The sequence below is a fragment of the Phaethon lepturus genome, unplaced genomic scaffold (assembly GCF_000687285.1).
Source record: "Phaethon lepturus isolate BGI_N335 unplaced genomic scaffold, ASM68728v1 scaffold1118, whole genome shotgun sequence".
NCBI classification, from domain to species: Eukaryota; Metazoa; Chordata; class Aves; order Phaethontiformes; family Phaethontidae; genus Phaethon; species Phaethon lepturus.
The window spans coordinates 22091-38487 of record NW_010558053.1 but is presented as its reverse complement, the minus strand read 5'-3'; the positions used below and the strand labels follow the sequence as shown (position 1 = coordinate 38487).

The following is a 16397-nucleotide window of genomic DNA, read 5'->3' as shown; positions in this document are numbered from 1 at the left end:
TAATGTCATTGTATCACCATAATTCTTCATCTTCAGATTGTCTTATGTCCACTTAGGAGTAACAACAGAGGCTTGTGGTTGCAATCAACTCTACAAATATATGCAGTTGAAGAAATGTGATGCCAGAACTTATCACATGTTGCAGGGGTAAAAAAAACTTAGATCACGTACAGGCTTTCTTTAACTATTTTCAGAGAAGACAGGGGAGTAGGAAGCCTCTCTCTGTTTGGTACCTGTCTTCTGTCAGCTGTTTGGGAAATCGGCTTTGTTTGCCATCGGTGGTGTCATGTTTGTTGCAACACTGGGAGGACAGCTGGGGTCACTGTCTCTGGCAGCGTTCATGTTTAACAGGCTGTTCCCTGAGGTTCTTGAACTGCTTCTTATCTGTGTTTTTCATTTTCTTCCACCAGTTGTAATCATGTGTGCCAGCGGTGACACAATCAGGAACATCATGTTGGCTGCTCATCGGCAAGGAATGACCAACGGGGACTACGCTTTCTTCAATATTGAACTCTTCAACAGCTCGTCATATGGTAATGTTTTTCCTCCCCAAGTGTGTTGCAAAATCTTCTGTGAGCCTGGTAATATTTTTAGATTTGTTAGCTGCGCTGAGTCCCAGAACACAGCACTGTCTCTCCCTGCTGTTGGAGGTACCCTCCACTTGGGCTACGGCATTGCAGGAAAGGATCGCGTGGCTGTTGTTGCCACTGGGTGGATCACAAGGTGCCACATACAACACAGGCGTGACCGGCTTAGTTTCTTGTAGGGGAAGCAGCACCAGACGGAGACACGGGTTATAGCAGCCGGGTGTGGGTACCCCATGCTGCAGTGTGTGTGCTCAGCTCTAGGTGACTTGGACCATCCCCAGCCTTGTGACTGCCAAATCTCAGGGCAGGGGTACTCCTGGCTGTCCTGTGGCCTGTGGTCTGTTCAGATGGCTGGAAGGAAGCGCTAGCAACGGCTGGGGCTGTGGACAGCAGGGCCTGGGTCTCCAGAAGTAATTTCTCTGCTGAGGGGTCCACACGCCTAATTTGTTGCAGCTTTTCATCAGAAACTGCATCTGCAAAAATATTCAGCAGTGTTGTGTTGAAGGGAAAGCACTGGGTGGGACATGGACAGTTCAAATGTACTAGAGCATGGTGGATAAAAAGTGGCTGATTCCATCCCCCTAAGTAAAAAGGATCAGATTTGTTAAACTAAAACATGACTTTGAGATGTAAATGAATTTAATGCATTTCGTTTTGAAATATACCTCCATTCAGTTACGTTTGATATTATGGCAGTGCATGGCAGGGACTAAACCTGCTCTCAGCTGCTATAGCTGACTCAGTTAAATTCAAAGTAATACTGGAGCAACGTGTTTGCTGAGTTTTAAACAATATCAGGTGGCTGAAGCTGAGGCAAGTTCATGCCTGGCAACTAGGTTTTGTTGAAGTGTCAACATGGCTTTTGAAAGGAGCAGCCTCTTTTGCAGGTGCAGAGAAAATTATTTCCCCCCTGCAGGCTGCCTTAACTAATCCGCTACAATAACAAATTAATTTCATATTGAAAACCAAGCGGGAGCTGAGAAAGAAGGAAAACTTGGGTTTTTTTTTTTTTTTCTTTCTTTCAAGCCTCAAAAAGCTGACCAACAGGAACAACTGAATTCACAAAAGGATGATATATTTTGTGTAATAAATCAGTTAATAGTAAGTTAAATTATTTTACATAAACGTTCTGTTATCCATCTACGCCCTCTGAGATTATTTCATGGTAGACAGTGCTGTTTGTTGAAAATATCTATAATGAATGTACGTAGCTGTTTAAATTCAGAGGTAGATATACCTACAGAAGTACAGATACTGCTATGTGTATCGTCTAGGTTAGCGAAAGAAGTGCCAAGTTTTGCCACGTAATAAGGAAATCAGTAAATAACTAAAAGATAAAGTTGCAGAACAAGATCAAAGCCAGTGGTTCAAATCAAGGTGGTTTTTTTTTGTTGTTGAGTTGAATTTGGAGTGACTTTATCCCTTGTGGCATAAGCAAAGTCATTTGGTGGTATTGCAGCCTTAATCGGGACCAGAGCAAAAAGTGGTCACAAAGCCCTAAAGTTTTGGCCCTTCTGTAGACCCTGGGAACTTTGCAGGCTTGACTTTACGAGAAACCACTGATCAGATAACGCCTCTGGCTGCCTGTGCGGAGTCGTTACCGCTGCGCTAGCGCTGCATTTTATCTCCTAGAGTAGAAATGCATCAGCAGCGGTTCTCCTCTGGCCGTGGGTACAGTCTGCCTGTGAGCTGGGCTCCCTTTGGAGTCACAGCACAAAAGCAGGGACCCCGGAGAGCCATACGCCTCGTCCTTAGGCGTCCACGCGGCTCAGATGGATCATCCCCCACAGCTGATAACTTCCTTGCCTGGGCTGCAGTGAGCGCAGGGTGACTGCCTGGGGAGCGCTGAAGCTGTCTGGGACAGACGGTGGAAGAACTGTCCGTGAGCAGGGGATGCTCATGTCAAAGCGGTGGCTGCAGGAGGTGGACGGCTGCGTTTTGTAAAGGTTTTGCTTTCCAGGATGGTATTTGCTAGGAAGAAGTGGGGGCTGCAGGAGGCATCGCTGCGGTCCCCGGGCTCAGCACCCTGCCCCGGGGGGGACCCTGGCATCACAGCCCGTGGGGGGTGGGTGTCCCCAGTGATGCAGCCCCCAGCAGATGACACTCTGTTCAGCGGTGTACGAGGCAGAGCTGTGCCATCCCGGTGTGGGACCTGCACAAGGCACGGGGACGGGGGCAATACCCGTTTGCCCTGCGGTCGTGTGGGAGTCTCGGCACCATCCTCCTTTGCATCACAGGTAGTCCAGTCTTCTTGTAGCTTTGCCAAGGGATTAATGACAACTGTCTGTCTTCTGATGTAGCGTAGTTAGAATGTGGCATTTCCTGACATTTCTAAGTAATAATTCTTTTTAAACCAATTTTTCTGTTTCTTTGTGAATGTTTTTCCCATGAAGAGTGAAATGACTGTTCATCAGAAGTTGACTTTTGTGCAGACGGTCATCACATGTGGAAAGCAAGCATAATAGAGTAAAGCAGAGAAATTCCCCCAAAATTCCTTGTTCCCACTGGCTGTAGATACTAGATTTTGTACCTTTTGTAAGGTACAAAATCTAAGAGTGGGTGTGATTGCCAAATTGGCACTTCGCCTTTAAGTTCAGATGACTGTATTGCAGTTTGTTGTTGCCCTCTGTTCTGAATATTTTAAATTTTTCAGAAGAGCAGGCGTATTAAATGCCAGGGCTGCAATAATTGCACATAAGTACTGTGCAAGACAATTGCCCACAAAATAATCCATGAAGGGGTTTAAATATGTAAATTATTCTAGGAACGCTGTTATGCAAGTGTGCCTTCCCTGCTCCCAGTGTCAGGATTTTAAAAAATAAACATATATAGTGTCCAGGATAGAAATTTACTCACATTCTACCATTTTTTGGGTCCAAAATCTCACTCTTTTTAGCCATGTCCATTTCTAAACACAAAGCTATAGCAAAGAGCTCCGTGCTGTAGTCTGTGCCATACTTCTTGAACACTGCACCTCTGAAATGCAGGTACCCAGCTGAGGCACAGGCTTTTCAGTTTCGAGGCTCCGGCAGGGCTTGTACAGTCTTGTGGGGAAGCTAGCAAGATGTGCTAGCTTACAATTGCCAGATGTGCATTTCTTTCTTTTCAAAAGCAGTAACAAGGACAGTGTGAGGCACTGAAGGGAAGAGTGCTACCCTTGAGGGCAAAACTGGATGATGGGATGTTAGTTGCTGCCCAGTGTTTCCGTCAGGTCCAGGGAATAGGGTCCTGGCATAAGTAATTTTGACCAATTAGATTTTGTATTGGGAAAGAAATCCCTAAACCGAGGCAGATGTATCTAGAGCTTCTTCCTAAGAGAATGAAATCACTTCCAAAAAAAAAAAAAAGAAAGGAAATTAAGAATTAGTTCATGGTATTTATAAAGATTACAGTCCTAGATCGTGCTGAGCTGCGGTAAATAAGGCTTTCCTGGGGTTGAAAAGAGAGGTAAAAGGGCTCAGGTGCCCTGGAGCCAAAAGCATCAGGAGGAGAGACTTGTCCTCCGGAGAAGTGAAGGCCCTTTCCTTTGTTCCTTCCCCAGTGCTCTCTGAGGAAGCAGAGCAATTGCCTAATTACATTTATTAGGGAATAATAAATTTGTCGGGGCGGCGGGGTTTTTTAGCAGAGCCGGGGTACTGGAAGGACAAAACGCAGGCTCTGTATTCACCTGTTTCGGGGGAACGGGGTGGTCTGTCCATGAATTTGCTCTTGCAGGTCTGCGATGCAGCTGGTGGTGCTGTACAAGGAGCACCACGGGTCTGATGCCTGGGCTCCATCTCCGTTAGCGTCTCCACTCCCAAACTGCTTGCTTCTCTTGGCCCAAAGGACACCATGGTTCTTGACCCAAGCAAAGCAAAGCAGCCACATCCCCTCCCATCTCAGGGTCCCGTGTGCCTCCAGGTCGTCCCTGGGAGCTTAGCATTAGTCTTTGTCTTGGCTCATTTAGCCGTGATGGGGTTTGGCTGTTGTTCAAAAAATAAAATCACTGGCTTTTAATTATTTGTAAGCATTTAAAGGCACACTGCTTAGGGCTGCCACTGTTCCCTCTTGGCCTCCTTTATTTATCATTTACGTAGAACAGCACAAAACCTGGTTCAGAGCAATGTGAACCTTTCCATTGATCTCATGAAGCTTTAGATTAGGGTCTTAGGACCTGCTAAAGTCAGGCCCTGTTAGGCAAATTAGCAACCAGTCAGCTATCCTGCTTTTTAAAAATCTGATTACTTTACTGGTGGTTTGAATTAAATTGTTCCCCTGCTGTGACACAAAACACATGCAAATAAAGCATAGGCGCAGGATCCCATTTTATTTCTAAGTGTTTCTTTTCCACTAAGAGCAGGGCTGGTCTGGCAGCCACTGCACACATGGTTTCCTCCTTGACCACAGTGGGAGAGCTGCGGGAAAAGTAGCTGCACCATCTGCCTCCTATTTGGGGTGATGATCATACTATTTACTACATACTAAAAGACTTTACTGGTGCCTTTCTGCCTGTCCAAGAGTGTTGCTGGTGGAGTGATGTATAACAAAACCTTTGTGGACGGATATTTCCTTACTTGTTCTAACTTAAATATCTCTGTGTTTGAGATCTGGCGCATGTTTTCTGCTCCAAGATGGCTTCTCATGCTTAGGCTTCAGCCCACCCTTCAAAAATAAGCAAGGATAGCGTGAGAGTTAGGTTGTCCTTCTGTTTGCAGATTTACTTCCCACCAGCCATTCCTCCCTGCCCGGTTTCTTGCGTGTCTTGGAGCAGGTTCAGTTCTCCTCTCCAGGAGAGGGGACTTCTGGGTGGAAAAAGGAAGGCAATCCTGTAATGGTACCTAATTTGGAGTTGGGAATATGCTTGTTTTCCCCTTAGGAAATGGCTCTTGGAGAAGGGGAGACAAACACGACCTTGAAGCCAAGAAGGCGTACTCGTACCTCCAAACAGTCACTCTGCTGAGGACCGTGAAGCCTGAGTTTGAGAAGTTTTCCCTGGAGGTGAAGAGTTCTGTTCAGAAGCAAGGTCTGCATGAGGATGACTACGTAAGTACTTGATGACAGGCTTCAGATCTTGGCATCTTCAAAAACATGCCCCTAATTAAAGCAAAGTAGCAGTGAAACCTTACCAGGACAGAATCACTTGGGTTCAATGTAAAATCCCACTGTTGCTTATGTAATCTCCTTTTTCTTTTTTGTCTTCTCTCTTTTCTTCCTTTCCCCCACCTCTTTATGCAAAGAGTGAGAGCAGACCTAGGTTAGATGCACTAGGTTTGTCCATCCATGACTAATTGTCCTGTGCTCCTCCTGCAGGAAGGTTGGGGAAAGGCAGATTGCCAAGTCTCTCTCCCACCAGTCACTTGTCTGGTTTTAACACACAGAAAACTATATTCTTTTTTGTCTTTTCCCAATAATTTTTTTTTTGGTAGAATCAGATCTCAGAAAATTACACTCTCTATATTGCATCTGATGAAGTTTTTCTTGATGTGAATGAGAACAGTGGTCCTACTTCCCAACTAAGCACATTTAGGTTATTGCTGTTGTTTATTTTAAACTGTCTAAAATATCAGTATAGTCTTTGCAAGTTGTTTGAAGTTGAGGGGAGTGCCACTGTCCTCCAGAGATGGATATGGGAAAGTATATGTTTTTTATAATTTTTATTTTATTTTTTTTTTATAATTTCTCCATGCGTAGGAGGAATATATGGCTCTAAAACTTGCTTTTTGAGCTACTGCTAAGCTAGTTCATTAGGTGTTTTCACAGAAAAGTCTTCTGTGAAAGCAAGAATGTATAGCACATACCTGTAGGGATTTCTGCATGCTGATACAAGTACTTCCCAGACAGTCAGCCTTCCCTGTGATGGGGAGTAAACTTTCCAAATATGCTTACAAAGAAAAGAGACTTGAAGAGAGTTCAGTCAGTCTTTAGCTGTAGGAAATGAGAGCTAGGAATTTATGCCTGACACTCAAGAAAGCAATCCAAACCGCTCATTTGCCAGCTCCCACTTTGGCACCTACCTCATATTTTTGCCTCATTGTGTACCTCACAGGTGGACGCATCTTCTTTAGTTTGAAGCACAAGCTGATGAACTTGAATATTGTGTTAATAAATGAACTTTCCTGCAGTTTATTACATAACCTCGTCTGTCTTCAGAAAACTTGTGCTGCTTGGAGTTTGAATATATTTCATTTAAATTTGTGTTACATTTGAATCACATCAGTGGCTTGTATTTTTCCTGGGAAACTTTTGAAGTCTAGGAAGGCAGAAATAGTCTTTTGTTGGCATTCTTTGCCTTGGGTTAGTGGAGAAACCCCAACTGCTGAGTTCAATATGCTGCTCTCTGAAGAACCTGCTAAATGAGTTTTGAACAAGGCATGGGACTGTAATTTGTGCTGCTCTTCCCTTTTCCCTCTATCTGCCCTTTTGCAGGTGTCACTTAGCAAGCGGTGTACCTTGAAAATCTGCCATGTGCTCTTGGTTGTGGTTGGTGAGAAACGTGATTTTGAATATTGAAGATCCAGTCATCCACAGTTTTGTGGCTTTTCTGGTCTGGGCAGTGTGACATTTCCCAAGATGAGAAAAGTGTTACATCGCTGAGACTTCGGGATGCTGTCTGTGGACAGTTTGGAGGCAGGGGATGGGATGCTTTCCTGTTCTTTAGCGTGGGCACCCACTGCAAACCCTATGCAAGTTCAGTGTTGGTAGACGCTGTATAGATGCCAGCCCTGTTATGGTCAAGCAGAAGTGGATCCATGAGAGAGCAGATCCCCCGGTGCCAGCAGGGGGGAGATTCTGCAGGCTAATGTGTTTGTTGGGGAGACTCCTTGCACAGCTGCATACCCACTTCCAGAAGTCCTCTCTTCTCTTTCTTCACTCCATGGTTGTGTGTGCAGTCAGCCGTCCGTGCTGGCAGTGCTCCTGGCTGTCCCAGGGCAGCTGCACAGGTGCCTGGCTCCCCGCCGCCTCGTTCTTGGCCTTCTGCCTGGCTCTGAGGGCTGCCTGTCCCTATATCCCATTCCCACCTGTGATCCAGAGCTTTTCATCTTGCTCCAAGCACTCCCCCACCCCAAACATCAGCCTTTTCTGCGGCCAGGCAGTGGCATGGAGACCTTCCTGCTGCTGCCTCTCCTACTCCTCCTTCTGCTCTTCGTTTCTCACCTGGCTTTCTGCATCCTTCCCAGTCTGTCCTTCTTGGGGCAGAGGGAACTTGTGATCTATGTACACCTGCCACAGCTTCCTGCCGTGTGAAACACCAGTCCTTGACTCACGGGAAGCTTGTGGTGGAGTGACCTGGGCCTCCCTGTGGAGGAGCTACAGATCATGGCTATGGGGGAAGGAGCTTTGGTGTCAAATGCAGAGTGTCCTGGTGTTGCGTGGGCACTTAACTTGTACAGATCTCAGCAGAGCCTCCCCTCCCTGCTTTCTCGCAGCCTCCTAACCCAACGGGAAAATCAAACTTCGTTAACGGGGGGTAGCCTTGGGCTGAGCATAGCAAAAAACATTAGCTGTGTTACTTCATTAACAGTGTGTAAATTTTAACTATTTGGTTTGCTTTTCATCGTTCATGATGAATTTTACATCTCCCCACTTTGGACAGTGGGAAGGAGATGCTTCACGTTCCCTCAACTGGTTGTCCTGCTGCTGTGTTCAGGGGAGAAACGTTTCAGGGCAGTCTTCAGGCTTAAGGAAAAAAATCCTTTTTAAAAACTAATGGGGAAAAATAAAAAGCCAAAATGAGGTCCAGTTCTTTCCTCTCTGAAAGGTATGTGTGTAGTGGGCACCTCATTAATGGTGCTTCTTTTGGCAACATGGGAAGAAAGTGGAAATGTTGGTCTGAGTGTGTGCTAAGCAAGGCTGTGTCCTCCAAGGGAAGCTTGTGAGGGAAAGGTCCTTCAGCTGAGTGTGTGGGAAGTGACAGAGATGCATTTTTCTCTGTTGGATTCTGCTCCTGAAAGGAAAAACTCTGGGGAAGGATAGTCAGTGGTACAGTCCATCTCAAGCCACATCCACGGGTGTTGAAATATAATCCCCATCCTTTTCTGCAGTCTGTGCCTCAAGAGGATGAACTCAGGGAGGTTTGGATATGAAGCATTCAGTGTTTCTGCTTCTCTGTGTGGATTTTTCCAGTGTCATGGGAAAATGGGGCCCTGGGTCTGTGGTCTAAATTCTCTCGCCGTGACCCTAACTCAAACAAAAGTCGTTAGTGCTGCCATTTTGTCCTGGCTTCTTGCCAGCACTAATCCTAAAGGCATTATTATCTACCAAAAAATAATACCATAAAAATAGAAAATACGCACATGACAGAAGGAAAGATAAGGGAGACAGAAAGGGCAAAGCCCTAAAGCAGCAGCTGTCCGATTGCCGGAGGGAGAACACATATGGCCCTTGGAGGGGTAACAGGTCAGAGTGTTGGTCATCTTTATCTCCAGCTGTGAAATCACACAGAAAAGAGAAAAGCATGTTCTGGGTACGTCTTTCCCAGGTCAGAAATTGCTGCTGTTTCTGCGTGGATGCTATGCTGTGGAAATGGAGAAGGTGGAAGAACCTGCGCCTTGTGAGTGAGAAGGAAAGTGTGGAAAAGGCAATTTCTCTGAGGAATCTCTCTTGTGAAGGAAAAATCTTCCTTAGGCACCTTTAACTAAACAGCATCAAAAATAAGAGTGGCAGAGAGATTCTGAGAAAGCATCTTAGAATTATTTGGGTAGCTAGTAGGTTGTGCAGGATAGGGCTAAAAATGATGATGCTCCCTGTCTGCAATGTCCCATTGCAACATCTCATTGCAACAGCTGCCTGAGTCTATTGGCAAATATTACTAGTTTGCTTGGTCACCACTTTTGGAGTCTGTAAGCAGTTACAGTCATGTTAATGTAACCCAAAGATCTGCTCAGCCCTTGCTTCAGCATTCAATAGTCATGATTTTTTTCAAGAAACATCCTGTAATTCTGTAGAAAGGCTGATCATTTTATTTCCTGCCTACCTGGAGACTGACTTCTCTGATAAAATAGCCAAAAAAGAGGATTTTTTTCAAAAATACATTCAGATTTGGGATTCAGGTATAAGAACAGTAGAATCACTTTAATGCAATTACGCAAATTATAGCAATTTTCTCCCTTCTGCAACGCTAATGCATTACCAAGACATTAACAGCAACGTGTCCTCAAAACCAATTAAGATCCTTGGTTTAATTGCAAAGTACAGGACAAGCTCTGCTTGCAGACCCGTAGCCTAGGTGAGGTAGGCAGCAATGGGAATTGCATGCATTTACTTGAAGGAAGAATTTGAAACTGTGAACTGGTGTGTGAATAACTCCCAACAGATACTCTAGTTAAAAATGTTTATGAATAAATAGTGTTTCAGTTAAAGTATATGCATAAGCCATTTTTATTAAATAATGCCCAACACTTAATGAATTGGTGGTAGGCTGCAGTTTGGAAGCTCTTAATGCACCTTCTGTTCCTGACTCAGGCCTAAGATTCAATAAATGCTTTTTTTTATGTCCAGCCCAGTATTCTGAGCTGGGATGATTTTACAGCCTGGGATATTTACTCTTCTGAGGTTACAGACCACCCATGGCTTGTTTTTTCTTCTCATTTAAAAGCTGAAAATTTAACTAATTAAACAAATATTTCTGCTGTATTAACTACATGATGACATTGTTTGCGAGGTGGATGTATGGGTTTTATCCTATCCACAGACATCTTCACACCAAAAACGAGCAGCAGGAGAAGGGAACTGGAGCCTGATTTGCCTCTAAAATTATCTCAGTGAAAGAATGACCTATGTGGATTAATTAGATCAGCAAGATGCTACTACCTATTAGAAAGGGCAAGTCTGTTTTATTTAACATTTTCAGCCCTCTGAAATGAGAAGTGGTCCACATAAGAGCAACTGTTCGAGCTCCAACAGTTAACTACAAATGCTACGTGGGAGGTAGCTGGGCTCATAAAATTTTATCGTCTCATCCATAACATCCATGCCAGACTCTTCCCTGTGTGTATTCCTTACGTCAGTCTATTAATTGGGATTGTACACCAGCTAAGATAAGGGTTGGGAGAAGAGACCAATTCAGTCATGTCACTGAGAGAGATGCTGAAAATGTAACGTATTCAGCAGTGTGTGTCCCACTTGTCTTTTTTCAGGCACAGACAGGCAAGATTAATGACAGGCAGGCTTTTGTGTCTCTTCTGACTACACCAGGATGGCAGAGAGTTTTGGGGAGACTTTTTTTTTTTTTAAATCCTTGCCAGGGAATAATTTGTGCAAATGAATAGGTCTATTCAGCTGCTGGAGTGCTTTGCTAGTTGTGCTTGAAAGAATAAAAGCAAACCACAAGCTGCTTTCAGCATCCGGAAAAAACGGGTTCACATGCCAGTTTATTAACAAGATGAATTCTATTAGTAAAACATATCTAGGACTTTTGGGACCAGCCCTTCACCCCTTGGAATTAATGAGAGTTTTCTTCAATTTCCGTAAGAGCAATATTGAACTCTGGACTGCTAAACTTGGCGAATACAGCAGACATGTTTTCTTTTTTTTGAAGTTAATGCTTTCTTGCTGATAGGAAAGGTGAGTGTCTTTCACATTGGCATCTTCGGCGAAATGATGGCATAATAATATATTATTTGCAGTTATCAGTTGTCATGAAAGGCAAGGAAAAAACAGAAATTATTATTCTCTCTTCCAGTGGATTTCTGTTTAGTTTTTCTAGCCTGTCTAGGCATATCTTTGAAGCCGTGTTAAACCACGGAGGAGATAGTATAAAACCGTAGGTATATCTGAAAATAGTAACATCTGAACTCTTTGGGAATGTAAAAGTTTAGAGTTGATCTTCATATATATATGTTGTATATTTTCCATTGCCCCATGTTTTTACTTGGGTTTCACAGATATTCCCATGCCACTTTACTAAACAGACACTCAGACATTTATGGGCAAGGCACCGTCCCTTTGAGGTACTTGCTAGAAATATACCTTATTTTCCACTAATAAAGTGTGAAAAACAAGTCTTCCAGCAAGGTTCATAAACTGTTTCTGTTTTGAATGCCTTTCCATGCCATTTGCATTGCCAATCTTCCAAAAGCTAATTTGTCCCACTGAGGTCTTGTTTTTATGTAAATTCATAGGATTTTTGATACTGGTATTAAGTGGTCCTCAGGTTTGGCCCTGAGGTGTTTGAGTGGAGGCAAGGAAAGACTGTGTATCTTACTTTGCACAAATGACACTTCACAAATGAAAGGCCTTTGCTGACGGACTTTCTAGCAGCTAATACCTTCTACGAGCCACCTTCCCCGGGTAGCTTGTGAAAGTAACACTCAGCTGAGTGTTTCCTTTTTAACTGCAAAAAACCCTCAACTCAACAAGGCGCGAAGTGGGAGGTGTGGGTGAGCCTGTCCTGTGTCAGGGTGCAGCTGTGGCCAGCAGCAGGGTCCTGGGTGGGCAGCTGGAGCTCTTTTCTTGTGGGAGCGTCTGCTTGCTGGATGGCTGACGAGCCGCTCCAGCCTCAGCGCTGCGGGGGGTTCACCCATGCTGGTAGCCTCATGCTGCGGTAATGGACCGGCTGAAGAGTTCATTGTCTGAAATTTGGCTAAGCCAAACAGCTTAACTGGACAGTTTGGTCAGGAGGGTGGCAGGGGCTCGGGGGAAGAAGCCACTTTTTGTTTTCTTTAGGGACATAAAGGAAGGACAATTCTTCAAGGCCAGAATTGCATGCTCCTTGTTTGAGAGCTCCAGGGCAGAAGACATGTTGCCTCTGCAGAGGCAGATTCTGCACTGAGGTGGTTCAGGGCAGCTTTCCTGTACTTGTTTGAGCTGTTGATGTGGTGAAAGCTGTCCTGAGTGACAACGGGGCAGAGTCTAACTTTATGGCATTCAGGTGACAAGTCTTCCTGGAAGAACAGTATAGGTGGAAACACCACAAGCCTGTGACCTCCTGCTACGTCAGCATGTTCATTCCCTATGGCTGAGTGCCGGGAGGTTAAGCAGCCTGAGCCTGGCACTGAGAAAGACCCAGTTTGTCTCCGGAGGGACAAATCTTGTAACAGGAGGGCTCGCCATCCCCATGTGTGAGTCCAGTCACCCAGGTGTATGAGCACTGGCAGAGCCAAGGTGGGCAGCAGGACTCGGTTGTGGGAGAGGGTCAGCCTACTCTCTGCCAGCTCTGATTGTGTTTTCAGTGGATATTTAGCAATTCCTCTAATGTGGAGGGGTTAATGTAGTTGGCCTGTGAGGATGGGCTGTAAATAAAGGCAGTGGTGTTCTTGTGCACGCAGGGAGCCATAGGAACCCACAGGAGGATACTCCCAACTTTCCTTCTCTCTTTAGTAGATGTTTTCTCGCTAGGACGAGAAGCCTGAGACAAAAATCAAAAGGTTTAGTCCATTCCAAGAAGAGCTAATATATCAAGGCAGATTGAAAAGACAAGGACTGTCTATGTCCTGGAGCAAATGAATAAGAGGGGCATGAGAAAGGGGCGTGGGACAATGGGAGAAGGGTAGGTGAGGAGCTCTGGATGCCTTTTGCTTGGTGGCTGGGAACAAGGCAATACTCAGTAGGCAGGAGGAAATTTACATTTGATGGGACACGCATTTATATAATGCATCCAGTTAGCCCACCAGACTGCAAACCACAAAATACCTTAGAAAGCAAGATGGAGCAGGATCTCGGGGATCAGACAGTCAGTAAGGAAACAAGAAACTAAAAGAGTGAGGTTTTGTGGAGGGGTTGTAAATCGTCAGATTTTGAGTTATGAACTGCTGTGCTGCTGCTGGAGGGCGGGAGGACACCAGGTGTGTAGGTGGAACCTGCTGGCAGGTACACACAAACATCTTCTGAGGTAGCTGCCGTACCTCTCCTTCCCATGTTAGTGGGATCCTTGCAGGTATGCCAGCAAAGGGATGGTTAATCAGCCAGCTGAACACCTTTCATCAGATATCCAGTGTCTGCAGGAAAATAACAAAAACAAGTCATTAATTTTTAAATTATTTGGAATGGAAGCATGATGAATAGCAGCCTGAGGGTTTGCATTAGTTCCATGCCATTAAGGTTTAGAAGTTCGTGTGCCCATTTACCCTGGTATTTAATAAAAGGATCATTTGTCATGGCAACCTCAGCCTCGGGTGGGCTCTTCTGGCAAATTATTTACTGCCAACGCAGAGGTACCCCAGGTGTTGGCAGGTCACCCCTCTCCCCCAGCACCTGGGTCTCGGCTCCGAGGCACGGCACGCCAGGATGCCCTGCAGACAGGGCAGGGGAAGGGTGGAGTTCAGATTCCCTGAAAGCAGGGGTTTGATCCTGAATTTCTCTCACGCTAGCAGAGCATTCATAGCTGCGGGGCTTCTAGATGGAAGGGGCAGGGGTTTTGAAAGGACTGGCTCCCTGTGGGGTTTTTGTAAAGACTTGGCTGCATCTCCATGCAGCGGGGAGTTTGTTACCTGCCTGTGTGAGAGTACTGGGGTCACATCCATCCTTCATCCTCCACCTCCTCTGCTGGCGAGGCGGCGTGCTGGCGCTTCGGAATCCTGGGTTTGTGTGCCTAATTTTCACCCGGTACTGAATAAGGAGCTTAGATGACTAATCCCAGCTCCAAGCGTAGTTTTGAGCTAAGCACCGCTTTTGGCTGTGTCTAAATCATTTGTGTTAATCCAGCCCTTAAGACTGTATTTAAAGCAAATGCTTTGCTGCGTGTTCTTTGCTAACCTGCTGCAAAGCAGAAATACAGTGGTCCTTTCACAGTTTCTGAGCAGATGCTCATGACAACCCTGTGTGGCTTTTTATCCCATTAAAAATTTCACCAATCTAGTCTTACAGTATTTATTCACAAGCCAGCATAATACAGGTAAATTCAGTTTCAACGTGTGAGTTTCCACAAGAGTGATTTAGTGATTTTTCTCAGAATTTTGCATGAGAACTGATGTGATCTTGAGGGTTTTTGTTATAGAAAATAAATTATTTACATGATTTTTGTGGTTTTGTGATACTGTTAGAAATCAGAACCCAAACAATTGCACATTGTACAAGGATAAACATTTAACAAAAATATTTCCTTCCTGTTTGTCCTAACTCTGCATTTATTTAAACCAGTTAGCTTAGTTTAGCAAGTGGAACTGATTTTTTTTCAGGTGAGTGACTATCATCCTGAAAACTGAAATATGTTCCTGCTTGAAAAACACACTTGCTTGCTGCCATTTAAAACTTTTTTTTTTTTGGTTAGTAGGTGTTTATCTGCAATTAAAATGTCCCAACGGTTGCATAATGCTAACTTAAAATGTAAGCATTCGTTACAACTATATTACAGGTTATCGTCAGACTACCAAATGAGGTCTATTTAAAACAAGCATGTTTTAATTTCTGTGTGTGTTCAGCTGAAAAGAGTAACTTTAATATTTCTCATATTTCACCACTGTGACTAGAAGTGTGATTTCTGAACATAGTTTTGTAACTCATCACATGAATGACCACATAGTTTATTAGAAGGCAGGAAATCCTATGAAGTAGAATGGCTAATTTTTAAATGACAGCTATACCTTTTACAGTTAAGTTCTTTTCAGTATTCAAGCAACAATAATACAGTGTTGTGTGCTGGAGATCCTTTGCATTGGTTTTTTATCTGGAGTTAGACATGTATGATGAACATAGAATCATAGAATCTTTGGGTTGGAAGGGACCTTTAACCCTTAGTTACCCTTTAACCCTTTAACCTTTAACCTTAACCATCTAGTCCAACCCCCCTCCAATGAGCAGGGACATCTTCAACTAGAGCAGGTTGCTCAGAGCCCCGTCCAACCTGAGCTGGAATGTTTGCAGGGATGGGGCATCTACCACCTCTTTGGGCAACCTGTTGCAGCATTTCACCACCTTCATTATGAAAAATTTCTTCCTTATCTCTGGTCTAAATCTGCCCTCTTTTAGTTTAAAACCATTACCCCTTGTCCTATCACTACAGGCCCTGCTAACAAGTCTGTCCTCATCTTTCTTCTAAGCCCCCTTTAAGTCCTGGCAGGCTGCAAGAAGGTCTCCCCAGAGCCTTCTCTTCTCCAGGCTGAACAACCCCAACTCTCTCAGCCTGTCCTCACAGCAGAGCTGTTCCATCCCTCTGACCATTGTTGTGGCCTCCTCTGGACCCGCTCCAACAGCTCCATGTCTTTGCTGTGCTGAGGGCTCCAGAGCTGGATGCAGGACTGCAGGTGGGGTCTCAGCAGAGGGGAGCAGAGGGGCAGAATCCCCTCCCTCGACCTGCTGGCCACACTGCTTTGGATGCAGACTTGTCCCACTGCAGTGCTGAATTTTTAAGGTATAATTTTAAAGCAGAGTATAGGCCTTAGTTTGCAAAATTAATGTAATAAAGTCACAGACGCTTCTGTAAGAAAAGTCTTGTATGGGTTTCCACACACACACCGTCTCCCTGTGTGTGGAAAGGATGATGATGAGAAAGATGAAATTTCATCTCATTCAAAGATGAAATTGATGCAACACTGTTTGAATTAATCTCTTTTAAATATGCATGGGGTATTATGGTTATATGACATCTCCTTACACTAGGAAATGCTCATTCTTTTTTTTCTAGGGAGAGATGTGGGTTCCAGCCCCCAATAACAAATGGGAGTTGGGAGAGTTACCTGTCAATTTAGAAAACCAAGTCCTGAGCTCTGGCCTCATGTTCTTGAGCAGATGCCAGCTGATGTATTTATGTATTTATAAAAAGTTGGTATCAGTGAATGCAGTCAGAGGCTGTCCTTGGCTCCAGCTGCATTGCCCAGAATTTGGCGTAACAGCATATTTTCTTTTTCAGTTATGAATTAAATATTGAGGAAATAGCCTTCTCTAGAGGAGGCATGT

The 16397-nt window shown here is 44.5% G+C and overlaps 1 protein-coding gene across 1 annotated transcript in view; it reads left to right on the top strand.

Moving 5' to 3' along the window:
* Nucleotides 1-418: 418 nt before the first annotated feature.
* The window catches only part of NPR3 (natriuretic peptide receptor 3), a 33708-nt gene continuing 17729 nt past the window's right edge, over nucleotides 419-16397 (top strand). The window contains exons 1-2 of the mRNA XM_010292921.1: nucleotides 419-533; nucleotides 5443-5609. Coding sequence (XP_010291223.1) covers nucleotides 419-533; nucleotides 5443-5609 — 282 coding nt within the window. The remainder of the gene's footprint in view (nucleotides 534-5442; nucleotides 5610-16397) is intronic.